The 22,089-nt window shown below is 57.4% G+C and overlaps 7 protein-coding genes across 7 annotated transcripts; 3 read left to right on the top strand and 4 right to left on the bottom strand.

Moving 5' to 3' along the window:
• Positions 1–1,304: 1,304 nt before the first annotated feature.
• On the bottom strand, positions 1,305–2,797 carry F5144DRAFT_290293 (uncharacterized protein). Its single transcript, XM_066783807.1, has 2 exons — positions 2,233–2,797; positions 1,305–2,069 (listed from the first exon to the last, which is right to left on the bottom strand). The coding sequence occupies exons 1-2, from the start codon at positions 2,348–2,350 to the stop codon at positions 1,414–1,416; spliced, it is 774 nt and encodes a 257-aa protein (XP_066641369.1). The 5' UTR covers positions 2,351–2,797; the 3' UTR covers positions 1,305–1,413.
• Positions 2,798–5,615: 2,818 nt separating this feature from the next.
• On the top strand, positions 5,616–10,265 carry F5144DRAFT_290098 (uncharacterized protein). The gene is made up of 4 exons (XM_066783805.1): positions 5,616–6,119; positions 6,222–6,317; positions 6,382–7,028; positions 7,080–10,265. The coding sequence occupies exons 1-4, from the start codon at positions 5,789–5,791 to the stop codon at positions 10,140–10,142; spliced, it is 4,137 nt and encodes a 1,378-aa protein (XP_066641368.1). The 5' UTR covers positions 5,616–5,788; the 3' UTR covers positions 10,143–10,265.
• Positions 10,266–10,851: 586 nt separating this feature from the next.
• F5144DRAFT_577443 (uncharacterized protein) lies at positions 10,852–14,242 on the bottom strand. The gene has a single exon (XM_066789206.1). It carries the CDS (start codon positions 14,179–14,181, stop codon positions 11,089–11,091), a length of 3,093 nt encoding a protein of 1,030 aa, XP_066641367.1. The 5' UTR covers positions 14,182–14,242; the 3' UTR covers positions 10,852–11,088.
• A 1,706-nt stretch (positions 14,243–15,948) lies between these two features.
• Positions 15,949–17,210, top strand: F5144DRAFT_577408 (translation machinery-associated protein 22). The gene is made up of 5 exons (XM_066789205.1): positions 15,949–16,147; positions 16,286–16,305; positions 16,393–16,480; positions 16,582–16,799; positions 16,904–17,210. Exons 1-5 carry the CDS (start codon positions 16,102–16,104, stop codon positions 17,096–17,098), a joined length of 567 nt encoding a protein of 188 aa, XP_066641366.1. The 5' UTR covers positions 15,949–16,101; the 3' UTR covers positions 17,099–17,210.
• F5144DRAFT_514909 (Borealin N terminal-domain-containing protein) lies at positions 17,211–18,935 on the bottom strand. The gene is made up of 3 exons (XM_066786597.1): positions 18,511–18,935; positions 18,187–18,454; positions 17,211–18,131 (listed from the first exon to the last, which is right to left on the bottom strand). Exons 1-3 carry the CDS (start codon positions 18,713–18,715, stop codon positions 17,396–17,398), a joined length of 1,209 nt encoding a protein of 402 aa, XP_066641365.1. The 5' UTR covers positions 18,716–18,935; the 3' UTR covers positions 17,211–17,395.
• A 307-nt stretch (positions 18,936–19,242) lies between these two features.
• Positions 19,243–20,192, top strand: F5144DRAFT_493697 (uncharacterized protein; the record flags this gene model as incomplete). Its single annotated transcript, XM_066785994.1, has 2 exons — positions 19,243–19,533; positions 19,599–20,192. The coding sequence occupies 2 exons, from the start codon at positions 19,243–19,245 to the stop codon at positions 20,190–20,192; spliced, it is 885 nt and encodes a 294-aa protein (XP_066641364.1).
• A 153-nt stretch (positions 20,193–20,345) lies between these two features.
• F5144DRAFT_290128 (Sybindin-like protein) lies at positions 20,346–21,245 on the bottom strand. The gene is made up of 3 exons (XM_066783806.1): positions 21,059–21,245; positions 20,871–20,996; positions 20,346–20,799 (listed from the first exon to the last, which is right to left on the bottom strand). Coding segments are annotated over exons 1-3 (477 nt in total). The 5' UTR covers positions 21,061–21,245; the 3' UTR covers positions 20,346–20,450.
• Positions 21,246–22,089: the final 844 nt, after the last annotated feature.

Below are 22,089 nucleotides of genomic sequence, written 5' to 3'. Positions count from 1 at the left end.
TTCTTCTCCCCGTGTCCCGTGATTGCTCATAGCTAGTTGCTAGATTATCTAGCCGTACGTTTGAGGGAATTCCGAGCGCATCGCTGTGACGCTTTCCTATGGTTTAAATCGGCTACATTTCCGCGCCTGTCACCGGGTTGTGCCATGTCGGGTTGCAAACCCCTGGGAAACCCTTTTAGGGATGCCCAACCCAAACCCGATGCAGATCATCCTGCAGCACAACTCCCTTGATTCATGTTGGAGGGCTTTGCGATTGCTGCAGCCGCTTCGCCTGCTTACGACTTGTGATCGGGGCATCGTGTCGTGTGCCCGACGCCCCGAAGCAAGAAACCGCCGATGCAATATCCTGAAATAGTATAGCTGCGAGATGTGCAACCCAGATCAGCGCGGATCTGATCTCGGCGCCCCGGGTTCCTCGTCCAGTCATCTCATCAGCCGAGGAGCACCGGTATGACGTATACTTGGTCTCATCAGGTATATGTAGGTATCGCTAGTCGTGTCTCAGTTGGGCCCCGCCTCCCTTGCTTCACAGGATCAGAATCAGACCTTGAAATATCATGCAGGTGACGCCTGTTCCTCCTTGGATTAAGAGACATGACTTGCCGATGTGCGATCGTGCTTGGATTTGGATCAAGTCATGGGCTTCAACACTTGACTCGTCACAAAATCATGCAGCACGCAGTCGCACATTATGCAACACCTGTCACACAGCTTGCTCTGAGCGAGGTGTGGAAATCCGTAGAAACCCGCCTTCAACCGCTCTTTGGAGACGGGCCAGCGATGTATCTCATGATGTTCGAGGCGGCTTACTTGTAGATGGCCAAAATATTGGCTAATGATGTCTAATTGTCCACTCCTCAAATTTCAGGTGGCCGGCGAGGCACCCATCGTCAAATGCTTAGTTGATTCTATTTGAGAAGACGTTGGTATACAACTAGAGCCAAGTACTAGCACAAAAACGGTATAACTGCGTGCCCCTTGGGAACAAGCGTCGACCTGTCATTGGGTCTAGAACCGCCCGGGGGATGCACTGCTTGCACGTTATTAGTAAACACAGCACTGGAAAGGGGATGATAACTGGAGGCGCAACGTCTATATTCTATCATCGGGATCGTATATATGAAGCAAAGTACGAGAACCAAAACTCAACTAAACAGCCACAGACTTCTCGTGGATCCTCGACTATGCCTTCATGAACTATCCCTTCAATCAGCCATCCCATCATCAACCATTCGCCATTAACCATCCCTCCCTTACCCACCCTCACTCACTCACTCGCTCATACCCAACACCACCACTACCAACCTCTCAGCCTCCCAAACCCCCACACCACAAACAGCCTACAACCTTCAGCCCACAACCCCAAACCTTAAACCTAGAACCAAATACCCACCTACCCATCCACCAAAATATCTAAAACTGCCCCCCAACTCCAACCAACGCCCCCTCCGTCCACTCCCCACCACTCCCACCACCCCCACTCTCCACACTCCCACACACACTCCCCCCACCACCGCCACCACCACCGCCGGCACCCCCCTCATCCGATGACCACCGCCTACACGCCGACCCCTTCCGACCCAGCACCGAGTCGGGCACCGGCATAGACACCGGCAAACAGATGAGAGAGGGTGTGCTGCTTGACCGGCGGCGGACAGCAGCGGCTGCTGCCGCTAGGCCTAGGTGGTGGTGGTGATAATGGTGCTGGTGGAAGTTGTTGTTGTTGTTGTTGTTGTTGCTGAAGGGGGAGGGGGAGATGCGCCAGGGGAAGATGGCCGCGGCTGAGGGTGAGGCTGCTGAGGACGAGATAGGGGCGGGGTTGGGGTTGGTTGGTTTTGCGGATGCGGATGCGGGTGTGGTGGATAGGGAGATGGAGGAGGATGATGGGGTGGAGGTTTGGGTTGGGTTGTTGGGGGCGGACTTTGGGGTGGGGATGGGGATCGGTTTGGCGTGCGGTGCCGGCGCGGTTGTCGAGTGGTTGTGTGGCTCTAACAGGAGGGACAGGGCTTGTTTGGCGGTCGTTTTGTTGATGCTGGTTGCTGGGAGGATGTTAGAGATTAGGTATCCTGCTTTATTAAGTTAGGTAGGTTATGGAGGGGTGTTCGATGACAGAAATAAAGAAAAAATAGGATAAATATTAAGCGCCGCGGAACAGAGACAGTAACGGCATGGGCATGGTAGAACCAGCGGAAACCGGCTTAGAGAAAAGAACGAGTATTAGTATAGACATACCTAGTCTGCTGGCCTGGCGGCGACGAGCCATAAAAACAAGAGCTGCGCAGACAAGGAGGGTGGTTATGCCCAGCGTCAGCAAGTTGGGTTGAACGAGGTAAGGGGCAGAAAAAGACATGATTGCGGTATTCGTTGAACTGAGTTATCCTACACATCAAGCTATGGCCGCCTTCATGGAAACTAGGCGAACCAACTTGTCTTATATCCTTCTCCCTCCCTCCCAACGTCTATCCAAAGTGTAAAAGGTCACCAAGGGAAGTTCGGAGGTTCCGTAGCCTAAAGACCAGGGGTGGGGAGGGTTCCAAATGGTTTGGGCTCGGGATGTCAGGCCCTTTCCCCGGTACCACTTGGCACGGACGCCTTCACCATCATCAGGGCGCCACACCCTCGATATGATAGTGGCTCTCCGGATGGAGGAGGGTGGTGGAAGCCACATGAGGTCTGGGCCTTGCTAGACCACACAACATGAGAAATCCAAATAATAAATCTCAGCCGCAGAGCCTCCGAGTTCACTAACGAGGGGCTCGGCCACCACGAGCTCCGACGAAGAGAGCAAGGCGAACCAGCTGATTGAAGCTGAGGAGCAGGGCGAACCGCTCTAAACCCAAAGTGGACGGGCTGTGCGGACGCCTTGCTCTGTCAGAAGAGGACGCGTGGGACACCAGAGCGGTCAGGTCATTGGCGTGTTTTGCAAGCCATGAGGGGTGGCTGGGACGACCGGGGTCCCTCTCTCCTGCAGCTGGCCAACCACTGAGAATCAAGACGCCGAGAGCCTGCTGATAACGACCGGGCTGTCTGGCCGTGAAGGAGGGTGGTCGCTCGCTCTAATTCGACGACAGATCGTTTGTCCAGAGGGGCCGTGCGTGGTTTCTTGTGTGAGGTGTGATTCTGTGAGAGCGCCTTCCCAAGTCGGAGCATCGGAGCACATCGGCGCCCTCATTGCCGTTTGTTCGGTGCAACCGAAGGGAGCTCGCTCAAGACCATGGATTTCGCCTTGACTCGTTAGTTCTCACTCGCCAGCCGCTGGTTTGGGAGACGGGGCCATGAGTTACACCAGCTGCAAGCTTCCCGTCACATTAATTGCCCAGTCCGACAATCCCGGAGACGGTCGGAGGAGGGGTAGCTAGCTCTGTGAGCCGCCGTCTTCCCTCTGGCCAGCGTGGAATCGTCAAGCTGCCGTCGCCGCCGTTGTCGTTGCTTATTGAGCTTGAAAAGCCCATGGGTGAGTTCTGTATGTAGACGACCCAGCTCCTTTTGGCCCAAGCATGAGAGACCAGCGCCGACTAGGTAGGTACTTCGTACTTCGCCGAGCATCGCGGGCATGGCCCATGTGAGCCGATGTTGAAGCATGCAAACTTTCACCCTGCGAACGGCTGTGGTGGACATCTCTGGGCCGATATGGAAGCTGTGTTACATGTGTACGTACTCGCTCGCGCACTCAACGCGCGGGCCACTCCGAGCTGCAAGAGCTGCAAACGCCAGGCTGATGACATGGGGCGGGGGACCAAGAAGCCCCCCAATGATGTTTCCCGCCCGATGTCACGCCGTTGAAAAGGCGTGGAGAAGGTCAACCAGGGCCCGAAACCGAGGAACGATGCGTTGAGCCAGGTCGTTGCGAAAGCGGGCCCGACTCTGGGCTTGGACCAGGAAAGTCGAAAACTCTGGTGGTTAGGGATCCCCGTTCTGTGTCGACAAAGGAATAGCGGAAAGAAATTTCGCTCGTCGAAGCGGAATACTGTCCCTTCATCTCGTCAGTCAGTCCCCGCAGCAATATGTTCGCGACGACGAATCAGCTGAGGGGCTGGTCGGAACATCAATGGGACAGACGATGCGTCAGGGTGGGATCGCCTGTCGGTAGAGCGAGCGTCTGGTTCTCTGGTTTGGGCCTGCAGACTGCATCCCAGCCCGCAGTTCATCGAGTACAGCTGGTTTGCATTCTCCCGGCGCGATGACGGCAGCTTCTGCTTCGGCTGGTCCGAGTCGCTTTATCCATTCGACTCGCGTGCTGCTGCGTAGTTATTTGGTAGTTATGCAATGTGCGTGTTTGCGACACTAACTCCGCGGTGAGAAGTGCCACGACGGGTTTCATCAAAAAAGACGAGAAAAAAAACAGAACTGAACGTCTTTGGGCAGGTTCGCAAGCTGGATCAACCTCAACCTCAACCTCAACCTCAACCTCAACGGCTGGCGATGTGAGGAATCAACCTGGAAGCAAGTGGGGGCCGCCCTGTTTGCAGCTGGCTGACCAGTCGCGCCCTTGGCTCTCCATCAGTCACAGCGCCAGGCCGACTCACGTTGCACCTTCCAACGGTCTTCTCGACCCTGGCTGATTAGCACCAGTAGGCTAAGCCTTTCCGGGTAAAGCGCCATGTTCTGCCTCACTCGAACTGTGGGGCTGATGGAGCGTCCAGTCAATTGCCCGGCCGCCCGAAGAAGGGTCCCCTCGGTCCGTCCCCATGCGGAGTGTGCGGGTCGATTCGCGCGGTTTTTTACAGGTGCGATGGTGCAGTGGGAGCCTGAGAGCGACAGAACACAAACCTGGAAGGGGCTTTGAGGTAATGCGAAGAAGCGGGGTTGCAAGTGCCAGGCGGAGGGAAGGGACACCTCAGCAGTCTCAGACAGTGCTCAGCTGGGGAGAAAAGAGGAAAGAATGGAGAAGAGGGAAGGCATGATGTGGAACAGGCGGTGGCCGAATGGAGCTTGAAGGCTTGGCTTTCTGGTCCCCGGCTTGAGCCCGGCTGGGGCTGGACGCCGCGGGTGGGAAGGTAGGGTCTCGCTTTGGTAATCTGCCGCCGCCTCGCCCATTCTCCAGGTCCAAGTTCGCAGCTGTCCAGGTCTTTTCGGCCTGCCGCGGCCCACTCTTCCCCAATTGACCCTCTGATGGTCGAAATAATTCCCCAAAAAGTGAGGAGCTCAGTTCACGGTCCCAAAAAATCGACGCAAAGACTCTCTCGTCGTTGCCCGCTCGCACTCCCGTCGCATCTCACGGGTTCATGCCCACCTGCATCGGACAGCTCCAACGCCAGCTCCAGATCCCCGGGCCGTCTGAGCTAGCTCCCTCAGCACACACGCCCCAATTCGCCCCGCGCAGCCGCGCACTATGGGATTGTGATGCATTTCGGCGCTGTTGGACCCCCACCACTGCTATCTGTACTGAGTTCCCGACTACCATGTTGTGCCTGCTGGCTCGAGGACCTCCTTGTCGTTGATGCGCGAAGAACAAACCCTTCGAAGCCTGGTTGGTGGGCGAGTAAGCCGCCACGTCCGCGTCCACCGCGAGTTACCCAAAGCTAGCACAGCCAGCTTACCCGGCACTGGCGTTCAGAGCTCGCTTTTCTAGGTCTAGATCGAGGTTGAGGTCGAGACCAACGCCGCCGATCTGCTGCTGTTGCTGCTGCTGCTTCTGCTGCCGTCGCCGTGCCGTGCCGTGCCACGCCGTCCCCTGCCCGCCCGTGGACACCCGCGTCCGTCCGCAGTTGCGCCTGCACCGTACGTGCGCCAACACCCTTGATATCCCCACCGCTCCGCCTTCCCGACAGCGCGGACGACATCCGCCATGGCCACCGAAAACCTTGCGCCGCCGGCCTTGTCGCTACCTCCCATATCGGCCCCATCTGTTCGACCGGACCGCGATTCATTAACGGCGCCGTCTCCAGCCGTGACCACACCTCTCGGCCCCGGTGCCCCGCCGGCCGCGCCCATTCCTCCGCACCAACAGTACGATCCGGCGCTAGATCCCGCCATCAAGCAATTGCTAGACCAGCAGGCCGAGATCCAGGCAAGGCTGGCCGCCCTGCTCCCCCAGAAGTATGGCCCCAACGTCAAGCTCGAGCTTGAGATGCTACACCACAAGCTTCGTGTGTTGCGCGCATACGCTGAGGACAACCGTGAGTCGAACATTGCCTTCCTTACCCTATAGCTGTCTCCTAATCCTATCATTCATTTTCACCAACCCCCCCTTCCACCTGATCTAACCTCTTTGTCTGCAGAATTATCTGGCAACATCACTCCCCTGTCTGAGATAGAGGAGGCAAGGGCATTGCAGTACCAGTGCGAGTGTATCGAGATGGCTTGCCTTGACCAAGGTAAGTCCCAATATCCATCGCCCATTATTGCTGCTTCGCCCCGTCTCATGCTCTGGCTTATTAGGTATCGACCTTCAGGACCCTCGGTTCCTCGATGCACTGAAGTATCATTATCACCGAGACCAGGCCCCAGAGGGATATGCTGCTTGGCTGGACAGGAATTTCGCTCAGTACGACCCCGTCGCCCGGGCGTTGCGGTTGAAAGACAGCATGCCCCTAGGCTTCCGCAATAGTCACTCGTTCAAGTGCTGGGACGACCGGTGTATGCACTACATTTATGGTTACCCCCATCGGGACGACCGGGACCAACATTCCAAGGAACATGTCGTTCCCCGGAAAAGAGATTCTGGTCTCTCGGTCGGAGGTACACCGCCCTTGTCGTTCACCGAGCATCCGGGCCGAAACCACGGGGCCGATTACAGTAAACAAACGAGTTCGCCGCTGTATCTCCCCCGCCCAAACGCAAACTTCCAGCTCGCCCCTTTGGCAACGGGCAGTCAAGGCAGGGATCACCGGGAATCGCTAAGGAGCTACTCCTTTGTCCCCGAGTATCCTGCCGGCCCTCGTGGCTCTGTTGACTCTGAGGTCGACCCGCTGTTGCCGCCCTTGAAGCGCAGCCGCGTGGGGCAGGCTCGGCTGGAGTCCATTGAGGAGCTTCGCCTCCTTCGCGACAACGGACCATGTTTGCGCTGTAGGGTCCTCCAGAAACCAGTGAGTGGGGATTCCAGATTTGCCCAGTATTTTCTGGCTAACTCCTCCAAGTGTGATTCCAATGACCCCTGTAGATTCTGCCCCGATCCAACGACTTCCCCGGGCAACGACTTCTGGAAATCCCTTGACTGCCTCCGAGGGCCGCTCACCGCCTTTGCCGATATCATGTTGCCGGCTTCGATGGGTCCCAGACACGCCCAGACTCCCATGACTTCCCCGCTGGCTGTTCGCCGCAACATGAACGAATTCTTGGATAGGTCCTTCGTCGTACCGCCGGAGATCGCAAGAATGGTCAAAACCCATCTGGATTTCGACGATGGGTTCTGGTGGACCGAGGACCTTGCTCACCTACCGCCATCCAACCCGACCCGAGCTGCCTTCCACAAGGATCCTATCGACAGGCCGCCGCCGGTTCTCAACGTGCTTGCAGCCAGTTGGAATATGAACCAGACCATGTATAGCTTCTGGCAGCTTCTGAAATTAACAGGTGTGCTATCCGAGACCCGAGACGCCGAACTCGCCAAGTACCCGGTGCTGTACCGCGCCAAACTGCTTCTCCGCGAAACGCTCTTTTACGACCTCCAGCAACCCGATCCGGCCATCCATGCCGAACCAAACAGCTCAGCTTCCCATGTCGTATTCGACGACGCCGATTCCTATGGGCGCTTCTATGTGCTCTACAACTGCATGGTCCAGTTTTTGCAATCCCTCGACAGTCAGATGGCCCAACCTAACCCGCACGACCCGAAACACTGGCTGGCTAGCTTTTTCGCCCTTTGCATCTTCAGTCTAGTGAAGACCATCCTAGTCGATAGAGCCGCGCACCTCCGTTTCAACCCCCCTTCCATGCATGCCGTCCACAAGGCGCTCGTCAGCGCCTTTGCCTGGTCCACGCCGATGCTTCTGGATGGCCAGGATATGGAGATGGGGCACGGTGATCGCGAGTTGCTCCTTTCAGTTGGCATGTTCTTGGGGAGAAACGCTTGGGCTGAGCGCGGCATCCCCTCATCGAAGGATTTCCTCATGTTTCTTGGGAGCGGGGAAATTGAGGGCGCATACTACAACGGATTTATTAAGCAGCGGTCGCCAGCGAGACAGGGATCTCTTGTCCTCCCACCGATCACCAAACCGAGCGAGGAGCCCATCAGGAAACCCCTCCCTGACATGCGCCCACTTGTCACTAGCTGGGCCCCTGCCGTCCATGGCCAGCTAGACCGGGAGGTATACGTTTTCAAAGGAGAACCGGACCGCATGCTCGCTTCGCCGCAAACAATGGATCCGGGAAGGCGGCACACCGTTTCTGAGAGCCCGACCTTCATGAGGCAGCCCGGCGGTGTGCTAACATCACCAGTGGCCACGCCTAGAATGCGAGCTTCTTACCAACGACCGCCACTTAGGAGAGTTTATTGCACAAAGTGCAACGAGTACCCAGAGGGGTTTCGCGGCGAGCATGAGCTGAGGAGGCACAACGATGCGAAGCACGCCGCCCTGGTAAAGAGGTGGGTGTGCACACAACCGCCGGATCCCCCAGGGTCGCCTCACCCCTTGATACCACTGGCAAAGTGCAAAGCCTGTGTCACCCAGAAACGCTATGGTGCCTATTACAATGCCGCCGCACACCTCAGGCGTGCCCACTTCAACCCCAACCGTGGCGGCAAGGCGAGTGGTGACTGGCCACCCATGTCGATCCTGAAGGACTGGATGCGTGAGGTGCGGCAGTCGATCGACGTGCAAGATCAAGACGATGGGTCCAGCGGGGACGACGAAGCACAGGATTACAAAACCGTCCACGACTTCATCTCCCCGCCGCACCGGCGCTCACCCGTCTTGGAAGCTCCGCGTCTTGCCCCAGCGCCACCGGTACCTCAACAGGCACATGGTCCGCCACTATTAGCACCTTCTCTTGACCGTCTCAACCCGGTTGGCCCCCCGCCCATCATCATCCAGAGTGCGCAGAGTGCATTCTTGGCACCCACGCCAACGCTGAAGAGCGACGATCCGCCGCATACATCGAGCTCCTCATCCTCGTCCATTCGCAGTCGCTGCCCGCATCCCGAGTGCGGTCGCGTCTTCAAAGACCTCGCGGCCCACATGCTGACGCACATGGAAGAGCGGCCGGAGAAATGCCCTATCGAGACTTGCGAGTACCACATTAAGGGATTTGCGCGCAAATACGACAAGAATCGGCATGCGCTGACGCACTACAAAGGCACGATGGTGTGTCCGTTCTGCCCGGGAGCCGGAACTGCCTATGAGAAAGCGTTTAACCGCGCCGACGTGTTCAAGCGGCACTTGACGGCGGTGCATAATGTCGAACAGACGCCACCCAACAGCAGAAAGATGATCCTGCCCGCAGGCCCTGGACGAGTCGGAGGGGTCGGCGCCAAGTGCAACATCTGCCAAAGCCAATTCGGGACCGCCCAGGAGTTCTACGAGCATCTCGATGACTGCGTGCTGAATGTTATCGTTCCATCGACGCCCAGGACGGCCGGCAGCGGGGGTGGCAGTGCCATCACGAGGAAGGATTCCGTGACGAGGACTCCAACGACGGCGAGCACCGAAAAAGGTAAAGAACTCGACATGGATATGGAAGCACCGCGTTCCCGAGAGCCCACACACCCGCGGGCCGACCATCGAGACACAAGCATGGAACACGCCAATGCTATTGACCGCGCGGCCAGTGGTGACGAGCACCGTATACGCAATAGGGCATCTTTTGTGGGGGATAAAGACCCCATGCAAGTCGACCAAGATCAGCAACAACCAGTGGAGCGGCGATTCGAACCGCAACCCCCATCCCAAACCCCGTCCCAAACTCCGCCTTTCTCTTTTCCCCAACCGCAAGCAGAACGAACACATAGCGAGCGTGTCTCCGAACCCGAACCGAAAAGCGAAATTCAGGTCGCAATACTAGCTGCCGCCCCTCCTGGCCAAGACGAGGAGGCGATGGAGATCGAAAGATCCAGTAGCGCCGGCGCCAGCACGAACCAGTCACAGCAATCGGACCAGCCGCCGCTAAGCCATGGAGCGATCGAAGCGAAACACCAGATGCTACGCCCGGAGGTGACGCTCGGGTCGCCGGCGCCGGACGCCATGGATACGGATTCGCAGTGACGCGACCTGGCCGGCGGAAGTCACGTCCATAGCCAGTTGGGTTGATTTTGATTCTCTTTATTTTCTTTCGTGGATTGTACATACTCTTTTTACCTTACGTTCGTTCAGCCCGCGCGTACATAGCATGCGCGCGTGTGCTGCCTTATTTTTATTTAGTTTAACTTTGCTCATTTTTTTCTTATACAATTTTGTTTTCGTTTGCGAGAGCATTATCCTAGTTGCTGGGCTTCATAGTATGGTCTGGTATGGACAGGGGAATGCATATCGCGGCGCTAGCACACTTGATGTGTGTGGCCGATGCGAGGAAAGCAAGCAAGCGACATGAAGAGCGAGCGTCTGTCTGGTTCGGAACCTTGGGAGGGCGGGCTTTTAAGCGTCTACTTTTGGAGCAAGCGAGCGGGCAGAAAGAAGCGAGCGAATGTTCACCTAGACTGATTTGACGGATTCACTTGTATTGCGCAATCACTTGCGCTTAGCGGGAGGAAAGAGGGAACTACTACCTGGGTAGGGTATGGGACAATCGTTGCAAAGGGGGGTAAGAGAAGGGGGGATTGGAAAGAATTGAAAGTTGACATGACTATACCCATCCCACACATGAACTTGGAAACGATATTATGTATCACATCGTAGGGGAAGAAGATTTGCACGTCACCAACATCACACTTGTAGAGATGTAGTTTCACAGAAAAGCAAGTAGATAAGACAGTAGGTAATGGGTATCAGCCTGTATTGCCTCCAGGTATCCAGATGGCCATGCCATGACAACGATTTATGTGGCAGCTACATATACACTTCACAAACAAAAGAAAAACACCAGTCCGAAAGGGTTGTTACTCGCGACAGAAGAAGAGAAAAAGAAGCCAACCGGCCGACACCCCCTATTATGCCCGCCCACGTACAAAACACACCACACCCACCCACACCCGCACCCGCACCCGTCAGTTAACTAACCCATCAAAGACTCCGTATCCAAAAAGATACGAATCGACCCGCTGCGATCCAGCCCCTCCACATCCGCCATCGGCGGCATAGCCGGCACGTCCGGCACGACCGGCCGAGCAGGCGCAACAACCGGTGACCTCGGCTTACGCGCATAACCACGCAGGGTGCGGAAGCAAGACCCGATCATGCGGCCCTCCTCGACGACGGCGTGCACATCAGCAATCATCTTGCCGGCCTCGTGCATGGCCTTGCCGGGGGTGACGGTGTCGGCGAGGCGCAGCTCGCCGGCGGCCTTCTCCGTCTCGGCGCGCAGCAGCCAGCGCTCCCAGCTCCAGCCGGCGGCCACGCCGGTCACGGCCGCGGCGTGCTCGGCCGAGCCCGTCACCATGGCCTCGAGCTGGTGCACGCGCACGGACGCGCCCGAGGTCGAGTCGCGGGTGGAGGTGGTGGTGGTGGCGGGGGCGGCGACGGGGCGCGGGGGCCGCTTGGGTCCGACAGGCAGGCATACCCAGGCGCGGCGGACCTCGTCGAAGCCCGCGGAGGCGAGGCGGCCGAGGAAGGAGCGCGTGGGGTTGGGGTCGTAGCCTAGTGTCTGCAGGGCGAAGCTGAACTCGACGGCCTTTGCGTTGCCGAGCGGCCCCGCGTTGACGATGTCGGCGTCGAGGAGGCCGAACTCGATGTAGCCGCCGGGCTTGAGCACGCGCATGCACTCGCGCAGGCAGGCGTCCCACTCGTCGGCGCCGTTCTCACCCGAGATCTTGAGGACGGCGTGCAGTTCCCGTGCCGAGATGAGATCGAACTGATCGTCGTCGAAGGGGAGCTTGGAGAGAGTGGTCACGGCGACTTGGCGGTGGTTGGGTGGGCCGCGGATGTTGCTGTTGCTCAGCTGGCGGATGGACTTGGTGGTGACCGTGTAGATCTTGGTGTTGGGGTACTGTAGCGCGGCATGCCACGCCCAATCGCAGGCACCCTGTCCGCCGAGATCGAGGATGCGAGCGCGGTCGCGGCTGAGGCCGTCAGGGGTAACGGCCATGTAGCTTTGACGGGCGAGGCACTTGCCCACGGGGGCGGAGATGAGGCGGCCGCCGTTGAGCAGTTTGGTGGCAGCGACCTGCCAAGTGGCGAGGTGCATCTGTGAGAGGGCCTCGGTTTCCTTGTCAGCGCGGAGCTTCTCCGGGTCGTCGTGGACGACATCGTCACCACGGACGACGTTGGTGCTCATGCGCTTCTTAGCCGACTGGGGAACCACCGAGAGCTGGAACTTCCCGAGGAGCTGGTTGCGGTGGGCATCCCTGAGGCAGACGCGCTGGGCTTGGAGGGCCTCGAAGCGCGGTTGGCGATGGATGAAGACATCCGAGGCGCAGGCCCTCACAGTGTAGTCGGTGAAGGCGCGGTAATAGGAGGACTCCTGGCGCACGAGCTTCGACGGCAGGTTGCAAGGGATGTCCTGCTTGACGACAACCTCGGAGAAACGGACGGCCTTCTTCTTGGGTTCGGTCTGCTCGATCTCGGGAGAGGCGACCACGGATGGCACTTCGAGCTTATCTTCCGGCTCGGATTCATGTTCAGAGTCCTCGGAAGCTTCGTTTTCCTCCGAGAAACCTACTACACCTTGGAGATAGGATCGCTGCGCAGCCAACCACATCTGAGTGCGGTTGATGTGTGAGATGGCGTTCTCCTCCTGTTTTGTGATGTACTCGGTGTCATACTCGGCAATAATTTCATTCACATCGACCGGGGACAAGGGCTCCTCGACTGCCGTCTCGGATGCCGGAGCTTCAGGTTGCTTCGGAGTGGGCGGGACTCGACGGGCGGTGATGGGCACCGGAGTTTCCTCCACCCGGATAGCAGTTGGGAGGTCTCCGGTGTACTCGTTTGCGGGAAACTCGATGACACGCTCGACAATAGCGGACGGCAGATCGTCGAGGTGAAGGGGGCGTGGTGGCGGCGGCGGGACCTTATCCGTAGTTCGGCCCCAAGGAATCTTGTAAAAGTTCTCAGCGGTTGTCGAAGTAGGCGGGTTGGCTTCCTCCGGTTGGCTGTTGTTCCACGTGCGGCGGCTGGCAGAGGAAAGATCTGAGAAAAACCCGCCAGGTGACGGGATATCAAGCCTTGTCAGGTCGGCTAACGAGTGTCGGTGGGACGGAGCCCTAGTTACACCAGCGCCGGTGACGAGCCGGGGAAGTCGCTGGCGGGACTGCGTCATCTCCTGCGGTACCTCGATGACCTGGGTTGGCTCGTCCTCATACTCGGAGTCGCTGCCGGAGAGGGCCTGGAGGGTCTCGAGAGCGCCTGGCTGGAGACGTACCCCTGACCACTCTTCGTCCTCGTTATCCCGGGCTCCAATTAGCGGGGTCGGAGGGGCGGACATCTGAGCCATCTCCTCCGAACCAATGCTCCCGTCGAGAGAGGGGGGTGCTGAGACGCGCGGGATATCTTGGGACTGGCGCAGTTCCATGAAGGTCTTGAGAGCGGGTGACATGACCACTGTGGATGGCGGGGTTGGCGGGATTGGTGACATCAGCTTCTTGGCTGCTGTGGCGGTCTCCTCCTCAGGAATCACCAGGGGGGCCAGCGACCTCCGCCTCTCCATCGAGGCCCGGGATGTCCTCCTGAGGCTCCGGGAGCTTCGTTGACGGCCGATACCGCTTGCTTGGAGACGTTGCTTTCGTGTGATTTCGTCATCGGAAACATCGTAAAGGTCGTCAAACTCGGTTACGTCGGTCATTATGCTGTCTCGGTTGTTGGTGTTGTTCCACTGAAGGGACGGGTTTGACGAGGAAGCCTGCGAGCTAGCGTCGTCGTTATCGAGCTCGGGCTCGGGCTCGGCGTCGCTCGACGCGCAGGATGAGCTTGTGGTGAAGACCGGGGCGGCGAGAAAGTGCTGTCCTCTGGGTGTGGGAAAGTGGTCGCTCATGGGTGAAAGCCACTGCTCGATCTTATCGATGGACCGCCTGTTTCTCCTCCGTTCGATGAACGAATCTCTTGTCTGTTCGGGCTCCTCCATTATAGGATTAAGTGTCCGAGCCGGCCTCTTCCGACCCAGCGGGGAGGGCGGCCGGAACGTGGTTCTTGGTAGCAATACCTGGTCGGACATGATTGTTTATTGTCGGAAAGGATCAATATAGTAAGAAATGGCGTCACACAGGCATGGAAATAGGTGCTGCAGTAAGATAGGAAGACGTCCTGCGCCCGAAAATGTAACGGTAATTAAGAAGGGGTGGGTAAGGGGAGGGACAGGACCGGCTTCGGTCAACGAAGCACTATTTTTGTAAGTGTGCAGAAGGCAGAAGAAGAGAATGTAGAGGGAGCCGATCCGGGTCTTGACAGGTGACTGGAACGGAATATAATATGGAGGAGAGGACGAAGAGTCAGAATCCAGCTGATATCCACCTGAGCGCCTAATGAGCGGCCAAACCCTGATTCCCGCCTAGATGCCGCCGCTCCTGGGGACAGGACGGGCAGCACATGGTGTGACTGGTATCCTACGAAGCGCAGATGGGACGCCAGACGAGGAATAGCGCTCAACGATTCGGATGGGTGCTTGCCTGGTGGCGGGTAGTCTGCAGCGATGGCCGCTCAGAGGGGGGGCACTAGGATGAGTTGGGCAGCACCATTACGGCGAGTCTGCGGCCGCTGGCGAATCAACGGTGACTCAAAGCTCGACGACATCTTGGCTGCGACTCGATAAAAGGTATGCGAAGGCATGGCGCGCGCCAATCGAGTTCCTGATGGAGGTAAAGAGGTGTGGCACTGTCGATGGTGATGGCCAATGAAAATGGCCGGTGTAACGCAGGAGGTTGAGTCGGCGCTTACACGGGCGGTTGCCGCCATCGATTGGACCCGGCTCGTCGTCGAGGAGGACGAACCACACACACTTCCCTATCAGTCCCCGGGATGCTGGATAGCAAACTTGCAAACAAGAAGCGACGATGTTCGGGTGGAGCAGGAACCAGGAAATGCACGAAATCCACAGTAGCTTCGATCCCGGGCCGGGAGAGGCTGGTGATGCAGCGTGGAGCGAACCAAGTCCCTGTCCCTGGCTGGGGAACACTCCTTTGAGTCGATCCTCGACTCGATCCGTTGCTGCAGCCGCGCCTCTAGCTGACCTGGGTTGCCATGCCATGGCATTCATCCATATCCGGATTGTCGATACCGTGCCACTTCCATTTCTGGTCGCCGAAGTGAATTAGTGTCCACGTTCACACCCACACGGTCGCAACAAGGACTGAGTCTGGAAAGGGAACAGCTCTCGTGCCCTCCGATCGCATCGCGGATCCTACGGGTTGCCCCATCCCGGGTAGATGGTTGACCTCACACCTGTCCTGGTTCAATCAATGTCGCATCAACGTGAGCTGTCGCTACTATCCGGCAGATCGTTTCGTTTGCTGACCGCAGCTTCATTTAGCAGCACCTTGCTGCTACATGCTAAGAAAAGAAGACTGATGCCACGTCAAGCGTGTCTCCATAGACAAAGTTAGAAGAAGCGCATTTCCAGTTGTCTTGGTCTCGACTGCATGATGGGACCGGGGTTGATTAAGGGGATGGAAGAAGCGGAAATTACGTTCCAGCAATAGTCCTCGTGATCTGTGTGACGGCGGCTGTCGTGGTCGCGGTGTGTCAAGATGGAGACGCGACTAGCACGGCGAAGAGCAAAGTGGTCGATACAGAGGACGAGTGGAAGCGCTCGGTTGCCGCTCTTGCAGCTTCGAAACGCTGAGAGAGATGGCGGGAGATGGACCCGCTTGACGACTTTGTCGATTGTTGATTGGTTGAATCCTTCTGAGAGCTCCGGGCTTTGCTTTGCCTGCCGCTGCCCTTGGTGCCCCGCCATCAAGCAAAGCAGTCCAGCCAGCAAGAGGAACCCCGCAATCAATTCCAAGGAGGGGCACCGCAGCATCTCGGCGCGACACGACGATAACTGACCCGCGACGAAGACAACAAAAGCAGCCGCCAGAAGCTGCCACCCTTGCATATTTCAAACTTTAGGAGGAGTAAGCTTGATATTTACCTAGGCATGGCTGAGCCCACGCCGGTCGGCCGCGAGATTATTTACTGTGGTGGTAAGTTGCTACCCCTCCATCCAAGCACTTTTCGGTTGCTCGTGTGACATCACCCCTCGAACCGCTGGGTCAACCCCCTGAGATTGGGTTCTATCCCTTCTTATAAGCTAGCCAGAAAGCTAACGTCCACCTCGCTAGTATGCACACTGCCACCGGAGGTATGAACACCTTGACTCGACACCCCCCGTCTCGAACCACGCTGCTCCCTGTTACCTACGGACCCCAACTCTAATACCAGACCCCAGTACTGCGAATACGGTGGCACCACCAAGAAGTGTCAAGAATGGCTAGAAAAAAAACACCCCGATCTCTATGCAAGGATATGGTCTCCTGGTGCGTCTCCCCCCCACCCCTTGTCACTCTCACCCTCACCCCCCCCCCCCCCCCCCCCCAAACCACACCACCACCCACTAACCCCCCTCCCCTTGCAACAGAAGCCCTCGAAGCAGCCACCGCCTCCCTCTCCCTGGCCGCGCAGGAGCGCGCAGCCAAGGACGCGGCCAAGAAGGCGGCCAAGGCAGAGGCCGCCGAGCAGAAGCACGCCGACAAGCTGGCCAAGAGCGTGGTGACCATCAAGCGCATCGAGCGCAACAAGCGCAAGTTCGTGACGTCGGTCACGGGGCTGGAGGCGTTCGGGTTGGAGCTGAAGAAGGTTCGTCTTTTCTTTTTCATCCCTGCCGTTGGTTTTTTGGTGTTTGGTGTGTTATGTTGGGGAGGAGTGGGGAGAGAGATTGTTAACGGGTTTGTGATGAGCAGGTGGCCAAGGACTTTGGCAAGAAATTTGCTACGGGCGCGTCCGTGACCAAGGTGCCGAGCGGCGGGGAAGAGATCGTGGTGCAGGGCGATGTGAGCGGGGAGATTGAGGAGTTCTTGTTGGAAAAGTACAAGGATATCCCCGAGGACAATATCGAGTTAGTGGAGGACAAGAAGAAGAAGGCGTCTGCTGGTTAGAAGAGTTAGACGGATGATAGCGGGCAGTTTGGAGCATTTCGCAGAATCTTTGGGGGTGGCCCATGGACATGTGAATCCATTGGGGTACAATAAACATACAGTCCTCCCGACTCCCCAGAATGATGGCGCTTAGTATCCTAACCGTGATCCCGCGCAAACTCCAGAAGTACATCCCGAATGCCGGTTCCCCGTCCATGCCCTCAACGCCACTATGAACACCAGAAGACAAACCTATGCTATACAATCCAGAGAAACAAGCAATAACAAACAGGACCCTCTTTTGAGTCCCCCCAGAAATCAAGCCCTCTTCCTCAACACCCTCGCCCCACTCGCCGAAGACGTCCCACCACTCCCTGCCGCCGCTGTGGCCTTCCCAGCAGGTACTTTCCTCGCCGCACCACCCCCATTCACACTCTTCTTAATCGACCCCATAACCGTCCGCCTCCCCGACGCAGCCTGCTGCGACTGTTGTTGCGAGGAGGGAGGGGGTTTCGGCTGGGCTCCCGGCGGCGCCGTCATGGGCCGCTTCCGGATTATTGTTGTCGAGGTGCTGTCCTCGCTGGTCTCGCTGGCGCCACTAGCCCTGCGAGCCGTCCGCGTGGCGGGCCTCGATGCGGACGAGGGGGGGTTGCCGGCTGTGGAGACCGTCGCGCCGCGTTTGCGCCGGGCGGCGGCGGCGGCGGCGGCTGCGGTGGATGCTGAGGCTGATGATGATGTTGTGCCGGTTCCGGTTAGTGTTTTGCGCGGGGATGATGATGCTGCCGTTGTGGGGGGACGTGTGGTTGACCGGGCTCCTTCAACCATCTTGTTGAGGATGTTGGTTGCTGCGACTGCTCTGCCTGGGGTCGGGGCCGGGCGCGCTATGCCTGACCTAGCTGGTGTTGCGACTGTTCGGGGCGCGACTCTGGAGTTTGAGGTGGTCGGCGACAGGACATGTGTGGGGTTGCGCGCGACTTCGGCTCCGGTGTGGGCGCGCATCTTCTTTTGGGGGGTTTGGACCTGGTTCTCCTTGTCTCCACCGGAGATTTCATGGCTGTTGGGATTGTCAGCATAACGAACCAAACCATTGAAAAGGCAGCCCAACATACCTTCGCCTTTTAACCGGATGCGCCGTCATCGCTCCTCTTGTCGGCGGCCGAGATGGCACATCTTTGGCGGGAACAGGAGGGCCACGGACACTTCCCGTGTTCGCAGCATGCCTTTGCTGCGGCTCTTTCGAGTACCTCTCTAGCAGTTCTCCCATTGTGAGCTTGCGCAGGGACAAGGGAATGCGATTGACGCGAATTTCTATCCGCGTACGGAGACTTTGCGCGTGTATGTTGTAGTTGGCCCGGAGCTTGCGCGCGCGCTCGGTGACTGTCGAAATTGTTAGCGTCGCGCTCCGCGTTTCCCTGCGATGGCCAAGTACATACTCTCAAGGTGGAGGTTGTCGATGAGTGCTTGCTTTTGTGCAAGTGTAATCCCGACTCGCTGCCTCTTGGCTGGGCTTTCATTTGGGTGGGAACTGCCCTCCTTTGTCGGGACTTTCTGGCTCGCCATATCGACCGCGAACTGATTGTCGCCAGTTATCTCTAACTGGTCTGACTTGCGCTTTCTGGTGCCGCCGAGAGGTTGCATGGTGTTGTGTATGTCGCGAAGACAATTATGACGGGGGGGGATTGGTCAAATGATTGTCTTCTTTCCAGAACTGGAATTTCCTTGTTGAGATCGATATGTCGGATTCGGGGGGTGGAAGTGCAAAGACAAGAATGAATTGTGGGAAAGGAGTTGCGCGCTGAGCGACGTGAGTGGTCCGCGTCTCCGAAAGTAAACAAACCGACAGAGGCTGGCGGGGCCACCAGTTTGAGCGAAGACAAGGGGGGTTGTTAATGTGGGTCCTTCCGGCCAGCCTTGGATCGCGGCACAGTGCGAGGCTGCTCGATCGGGTGTCAGGCTGTTAGCCAAGCTCTGGGCCTCCAGGCTGAACCGCCTTACGCAGCCAAGCTCAGTTGTTTGCTGTGCTACATCATCCAACCTCCAACGGCAACCACCAACACTCCCAACCTACGACGATCCCATCGCCCATTTAGCGAACGTAGCGAGGCAACGACTACGAGAAACATATTCAAAGCCGGTTATTTGTTCGCCGATAACAGTTCGCCAAGATGGTCCTCGAGGCGGTAATGATCGTGGTGGACAACAGCGAGAGCAGCAGGAACGGCGACTACCCAGCGACCCGATACGACGCACAGAGCGATGCTGTTAATATCATCTTTCAGAATGTTGTGCAGGGCAACCCAGAGTCTTCGGTCGGCTTGATGAGCATGGGTGGCAAGGGCCCGGAGGTGTTGGCGACGCTCACGACGGACCAGGGCAAGATCCTCGAGGGTTTGCATCAAACCAAGAAGAAGATTCGGGGCCACGCCCATGTCTCTACTGGTATCCAAATAGCTAGCGTAAGTTGATGCGTCACGAAATGCACGCTACGACTCGTTTGTAGGCTAACCTATGACCCCGCCAGCTCGCACTCAAACACCGGCAGAACAAGTCCCAACGGGCGCGCATCGTCGTTTTCGTCTGCTCCCCTATCGAAGAGGGAGAGCGTGAGCTAGTCACCCTCGCTAAGAAGATGAAGAAGTTCTCCATCAGCGTCGACTTTGTCCTGTTCGGCGATATGGACGAGGAGAACCAGGCGAAGTTGGAGGCGTTCAACCGCGAGATCAAGGGCACGACCGACTCGTCGCACCTTGTCGTCATTCCTCCCAGTTCTAAGCTACTCAGCGACCAGCTCATCTCGACCCCCATCATGCTCGGCGAGGCCGCTCCCAGTGGCGGCGGTGGTGCGAGCGCGGGTGCCGAAGCCGGCGGTGGTGCGAGCGAGGACTTCCCGTTCGGCGTCGACCCGACACAGGATCCCGAGTTGGCGCTGGCGCTGCGCATGAGTATGGAAGAGGAGAAGGCGCGGCAGGAGAAGAAGGCGCGCGAGGAGGGCGAGGCGGCCAACAAGGGCGGTTTAGAGAGCGTCAAGGAGGAAGGCGAGTCGGCGCCGCTGCTGGACAAGGATGGGCAGCCGGGCGGTAGCAAGAAAGACGACGATAAGATGGATACTTCTTAGAAGCAGCCGCAGGGTTGCTCGAGGGATGGAGTATACCCTATGGGATTAGGACTCCAGTCCCGTCCGATCTGTAGAAATAGACGTCGCTTGTGATCAACAACAGGCCCCCTCGCGGCCCTTTACTACCTCTAGTTCCCGGCACAAAAAGTATAATCGTAAAACGCCTAATAACTCCCATACTTTCCTCGCTCGTCCTTCCCTAGCCCCTCACCCCTTACTCCCTCCCCTCACCCAACCAGCGACCGTCGAATACAAATTCTACCTATTATTGATCTCCCGGATATGCGACCCCAGCTTGCGGTCAAACATGTCGCAGCGCACGGGCATCTCGAGCTGGTAGAAGGGGTTCTTCAGGACGTAGTCGGTGTACATCTCGTACACGCGCTGGATCGTCCTATCGACGTTGACTTGTGTCGTGTCTGTGAAGAGCAGGAACTTGATCCCCGTCATCGTCGTGAAGCACTGCATCCGGAAGTTCTCCGTCTCCAGCACTTCCAAGCCCGACGGCGGGTCCGGCCGCGTGAAGGGGGCGCCGCCGCCGGATGAGGTGGAGGTGCGGTTGTTGACTGCTTTGAGTGGGTTGAGCCGTGCTGTGATGGCGTGGACGCTGTGGGGGTTGGTGAGTATGTGGTTTGGGTTGAGAGAAAAGGGGTCGGTTGGGGGTTGCCTGTCTCATACCCGTGAAAGGTGCCTGCTAAAACCAGGTAGTCGTTGGTGCTGAGCGTATTCAGGCCACCTTCGTGAAAAGACCGGTTGTAGATCAGGCCACCTGCCTTGTTGATGATAATGAGAGCGAAGACAGTCCTAGCGGTATTTACTCTAATTAGATTAATGTCTCCCTCAAATAGGCATCGGGAAATACAAACATGGTGGCAGTTTCAGCTCATGGCCGGCAGGGAACTTAAGGGTAAAAACAGTTGGATGCCGTGGTTAAGCACCAGTTGATGAGATGAATTGGAAATTGGTCGTTTAAAATAACGGTGAGGTTTTGAAGTTTCAGCGTGATGGTTTGAGGCTATCTATTGATGGTGATGGTGGTGAACTGTGTCGCCACTACCTAACTGGTGCTGTCGTGCGTTGATGTGGGGATGTGAGCGATGGTTACTGGGTTAGGGTTGGTACAATAAGAGCATAGATTGAGACCATTAGGCATGACCGACCGTCAGACCGAGCTCTCTCGAAATAGGTATCCTGACGCGACCGGGAAGTTTGTCCTCTGAGCTTGGCCTTGGGCACGGCCTAGGGATCTGTCGCAAAGGTGTCGCCGCGTACTTTTATTTTATTTGCTGAACTGTCTTTTTTTTTTTTTTTTTTTTTTTTGTTATCATCCATAGCATTGAATCTGAGTAAGACAAATGAAACTTTCCAGTCCATTTGCGTGACTGTAATTAGCCTCGAACCCGCAGGTAAGGTATGTTGGTTCTGTTCGCCCTGGTTCGAGGCTGGGTCCCGAGCCAGGTAGTTACCTATTCGTTCCCACTGGTTGACGTTACGGACGTTGTCATCCTGTCCCCGTTCCTTGACAGCAGTAGGGCAGGGGATGGCAAGTATTCTCCGGCCGTGTAACACCCCGGAATGCAAAAGGCTATTTCTAGCGGGCCACATTCTCGGACAGAGGCAATTCTCAAGCTGGGTGCTCCCGCCGCAAGCAAGATCTGGGCATGCAGGTCCAACCAGGCTGTTCCACGGCAGTTGCAACAGAGTTTACCCCACCAGGAAAATCATCTGGCAGGTTGGTTGTGTCGACCAGCGTCAGGCGCGATCGATCCCGGCTCGGCAAATTTACAAAACCGCTGAAAACTGCCATCCCTCCCGCCCCATCCGCTATTCCCTGTCATCCGAGTGGCCCGGAAGCAGGGCTACTCACAATCTCAGCACCACTCCACCTTCACAAGCC

Source organism: Chaetomium tenue (assembly GCF_020726465.1).
Source record: "Chaetomium tenue strain MPI-SDFR-AT-0079 chromosome Unknown F5144scaffold_5, whole genome shotgun sequence".
NCBI lineage: Eukaryota > Fungi > Ascomycota > Sordariomycetes > Sordariales > Chaetomiaceae > Chaetomium > Chaetomium tenue.
Note: the sequence above shows the minus strand (reverse complement) of the source record. Positions and strands in the feature narration are given on the sequence as shown.

What these genes read in the sequence shown, in the direction of transcription:
- F5144DRAFT_290293 (XM_066783807.1), bottom strand. Translation starts at nt 2,350, where the DNA reads ATGTCTTTTTCTGCCCCTTACCTCGTTCAACCCAACTTGCTGACGCTG. An exon ending in CCGCCAGGCCAGCAGACTAG is followed by an intron (nt 2,070 to 2,232) that starts GTATGTCTATAC and finishes AACTTAATAAAG; the next exon opens with CAGGATACCTAATCTCTAAC.
- F5144DRAFT_290098 (XM_066783805.1), top strand. Translation starts at nt 5,789, where the DNA reads ATGGCCACCGAAAACCTTGCGCCGCCGGCCTTGTCGCTACCTCCCATA. An exon ending in GATGGCTTGCCTTGACCAAG is followed by an intron (nt 6,318 to 6,381) that starts GTAAGTCCCAAT and finishes CTGGCTTATTAG; the next exon opens with GTATCGACCTTCAGGACCCT. An exon ending in GTAGGGTCCTCCAGAAACCA is followed by an intron (nt 7,029 to 7,079) that starts GTGAGTGGGGAT and finishes AACTCCTCCAAG; the next exon opens with TGTGATTCCAATGACCCCTG.
- F5144DRAFT_577443 (XM_066789206.1), bottom strand. Translation starts at nt 14,181, where the DNA reads ATGTCCGACCAGGTATTGCTACCAAGAACCACGTTCCGGCCGCCCTCC.
- F5144DRAFT_577408 (XM_066789205.1), top strand. Translation starts at nt 16,102, where the DNA reads ATGGCTGAGCCCACGCCGGTCGGCCGCGAGATTATTTACTGTGGTG. An exon ending in TATGCACACTGCCACCGGAG is followed by an intron (nt 16,306 to 16,392) that starts GTATGAACACCT and finishes ACCAGACCCCAG; the next exon opens with TACTGCGAATACGGTGGCAC. An exon ending in TCGGGTTGGAGCTGAAGAAG is followed by an intron (nt 16,800 to 16,903) that starts GTTCGTCTTTTC and finishes TGTGATGAGCAG; the next exon opens with GTGGCCAAGGACTTTGGCAA.
- F5144DRAFT_514909 (XM_066786597.1), bottom strand. Translation starts at nt 18,715, where the DNA reads ATGCAACCTCTCGGCGGCACCAGAAAGCGCAAGTCAGACCAGTTAGAG. An exon ending in CGACAACCTCCACCTTGAGA is followed by an intron (nt 18,455 to 18,510) that starts GTATGTACTTGG and finishes CAATTTCGACAG; the next exon opens with TCACCGAGCGCGCGCGCAAG. An exon ending in CATCCGGTTAAAAGGCGAAG is followed by an intron (nt 18,132 to 18,186) that starts GTATGTTGGGCT and finishes CAATCCCAACAG; the next exon opens with CCATGAAATCTCCGGTGGAG.
- F5144DRAFT_290128 (XM_066783806.1), bottom strand. An exon ending in TTAGCAGGCACCTTTCACGG is followed by an intron (nt 20,800 to 20,870) that starts GTATGAGACAGG and finishes CAACCCCCACAG; the next exon opens with CGTCCACGCCATCACAGCAC.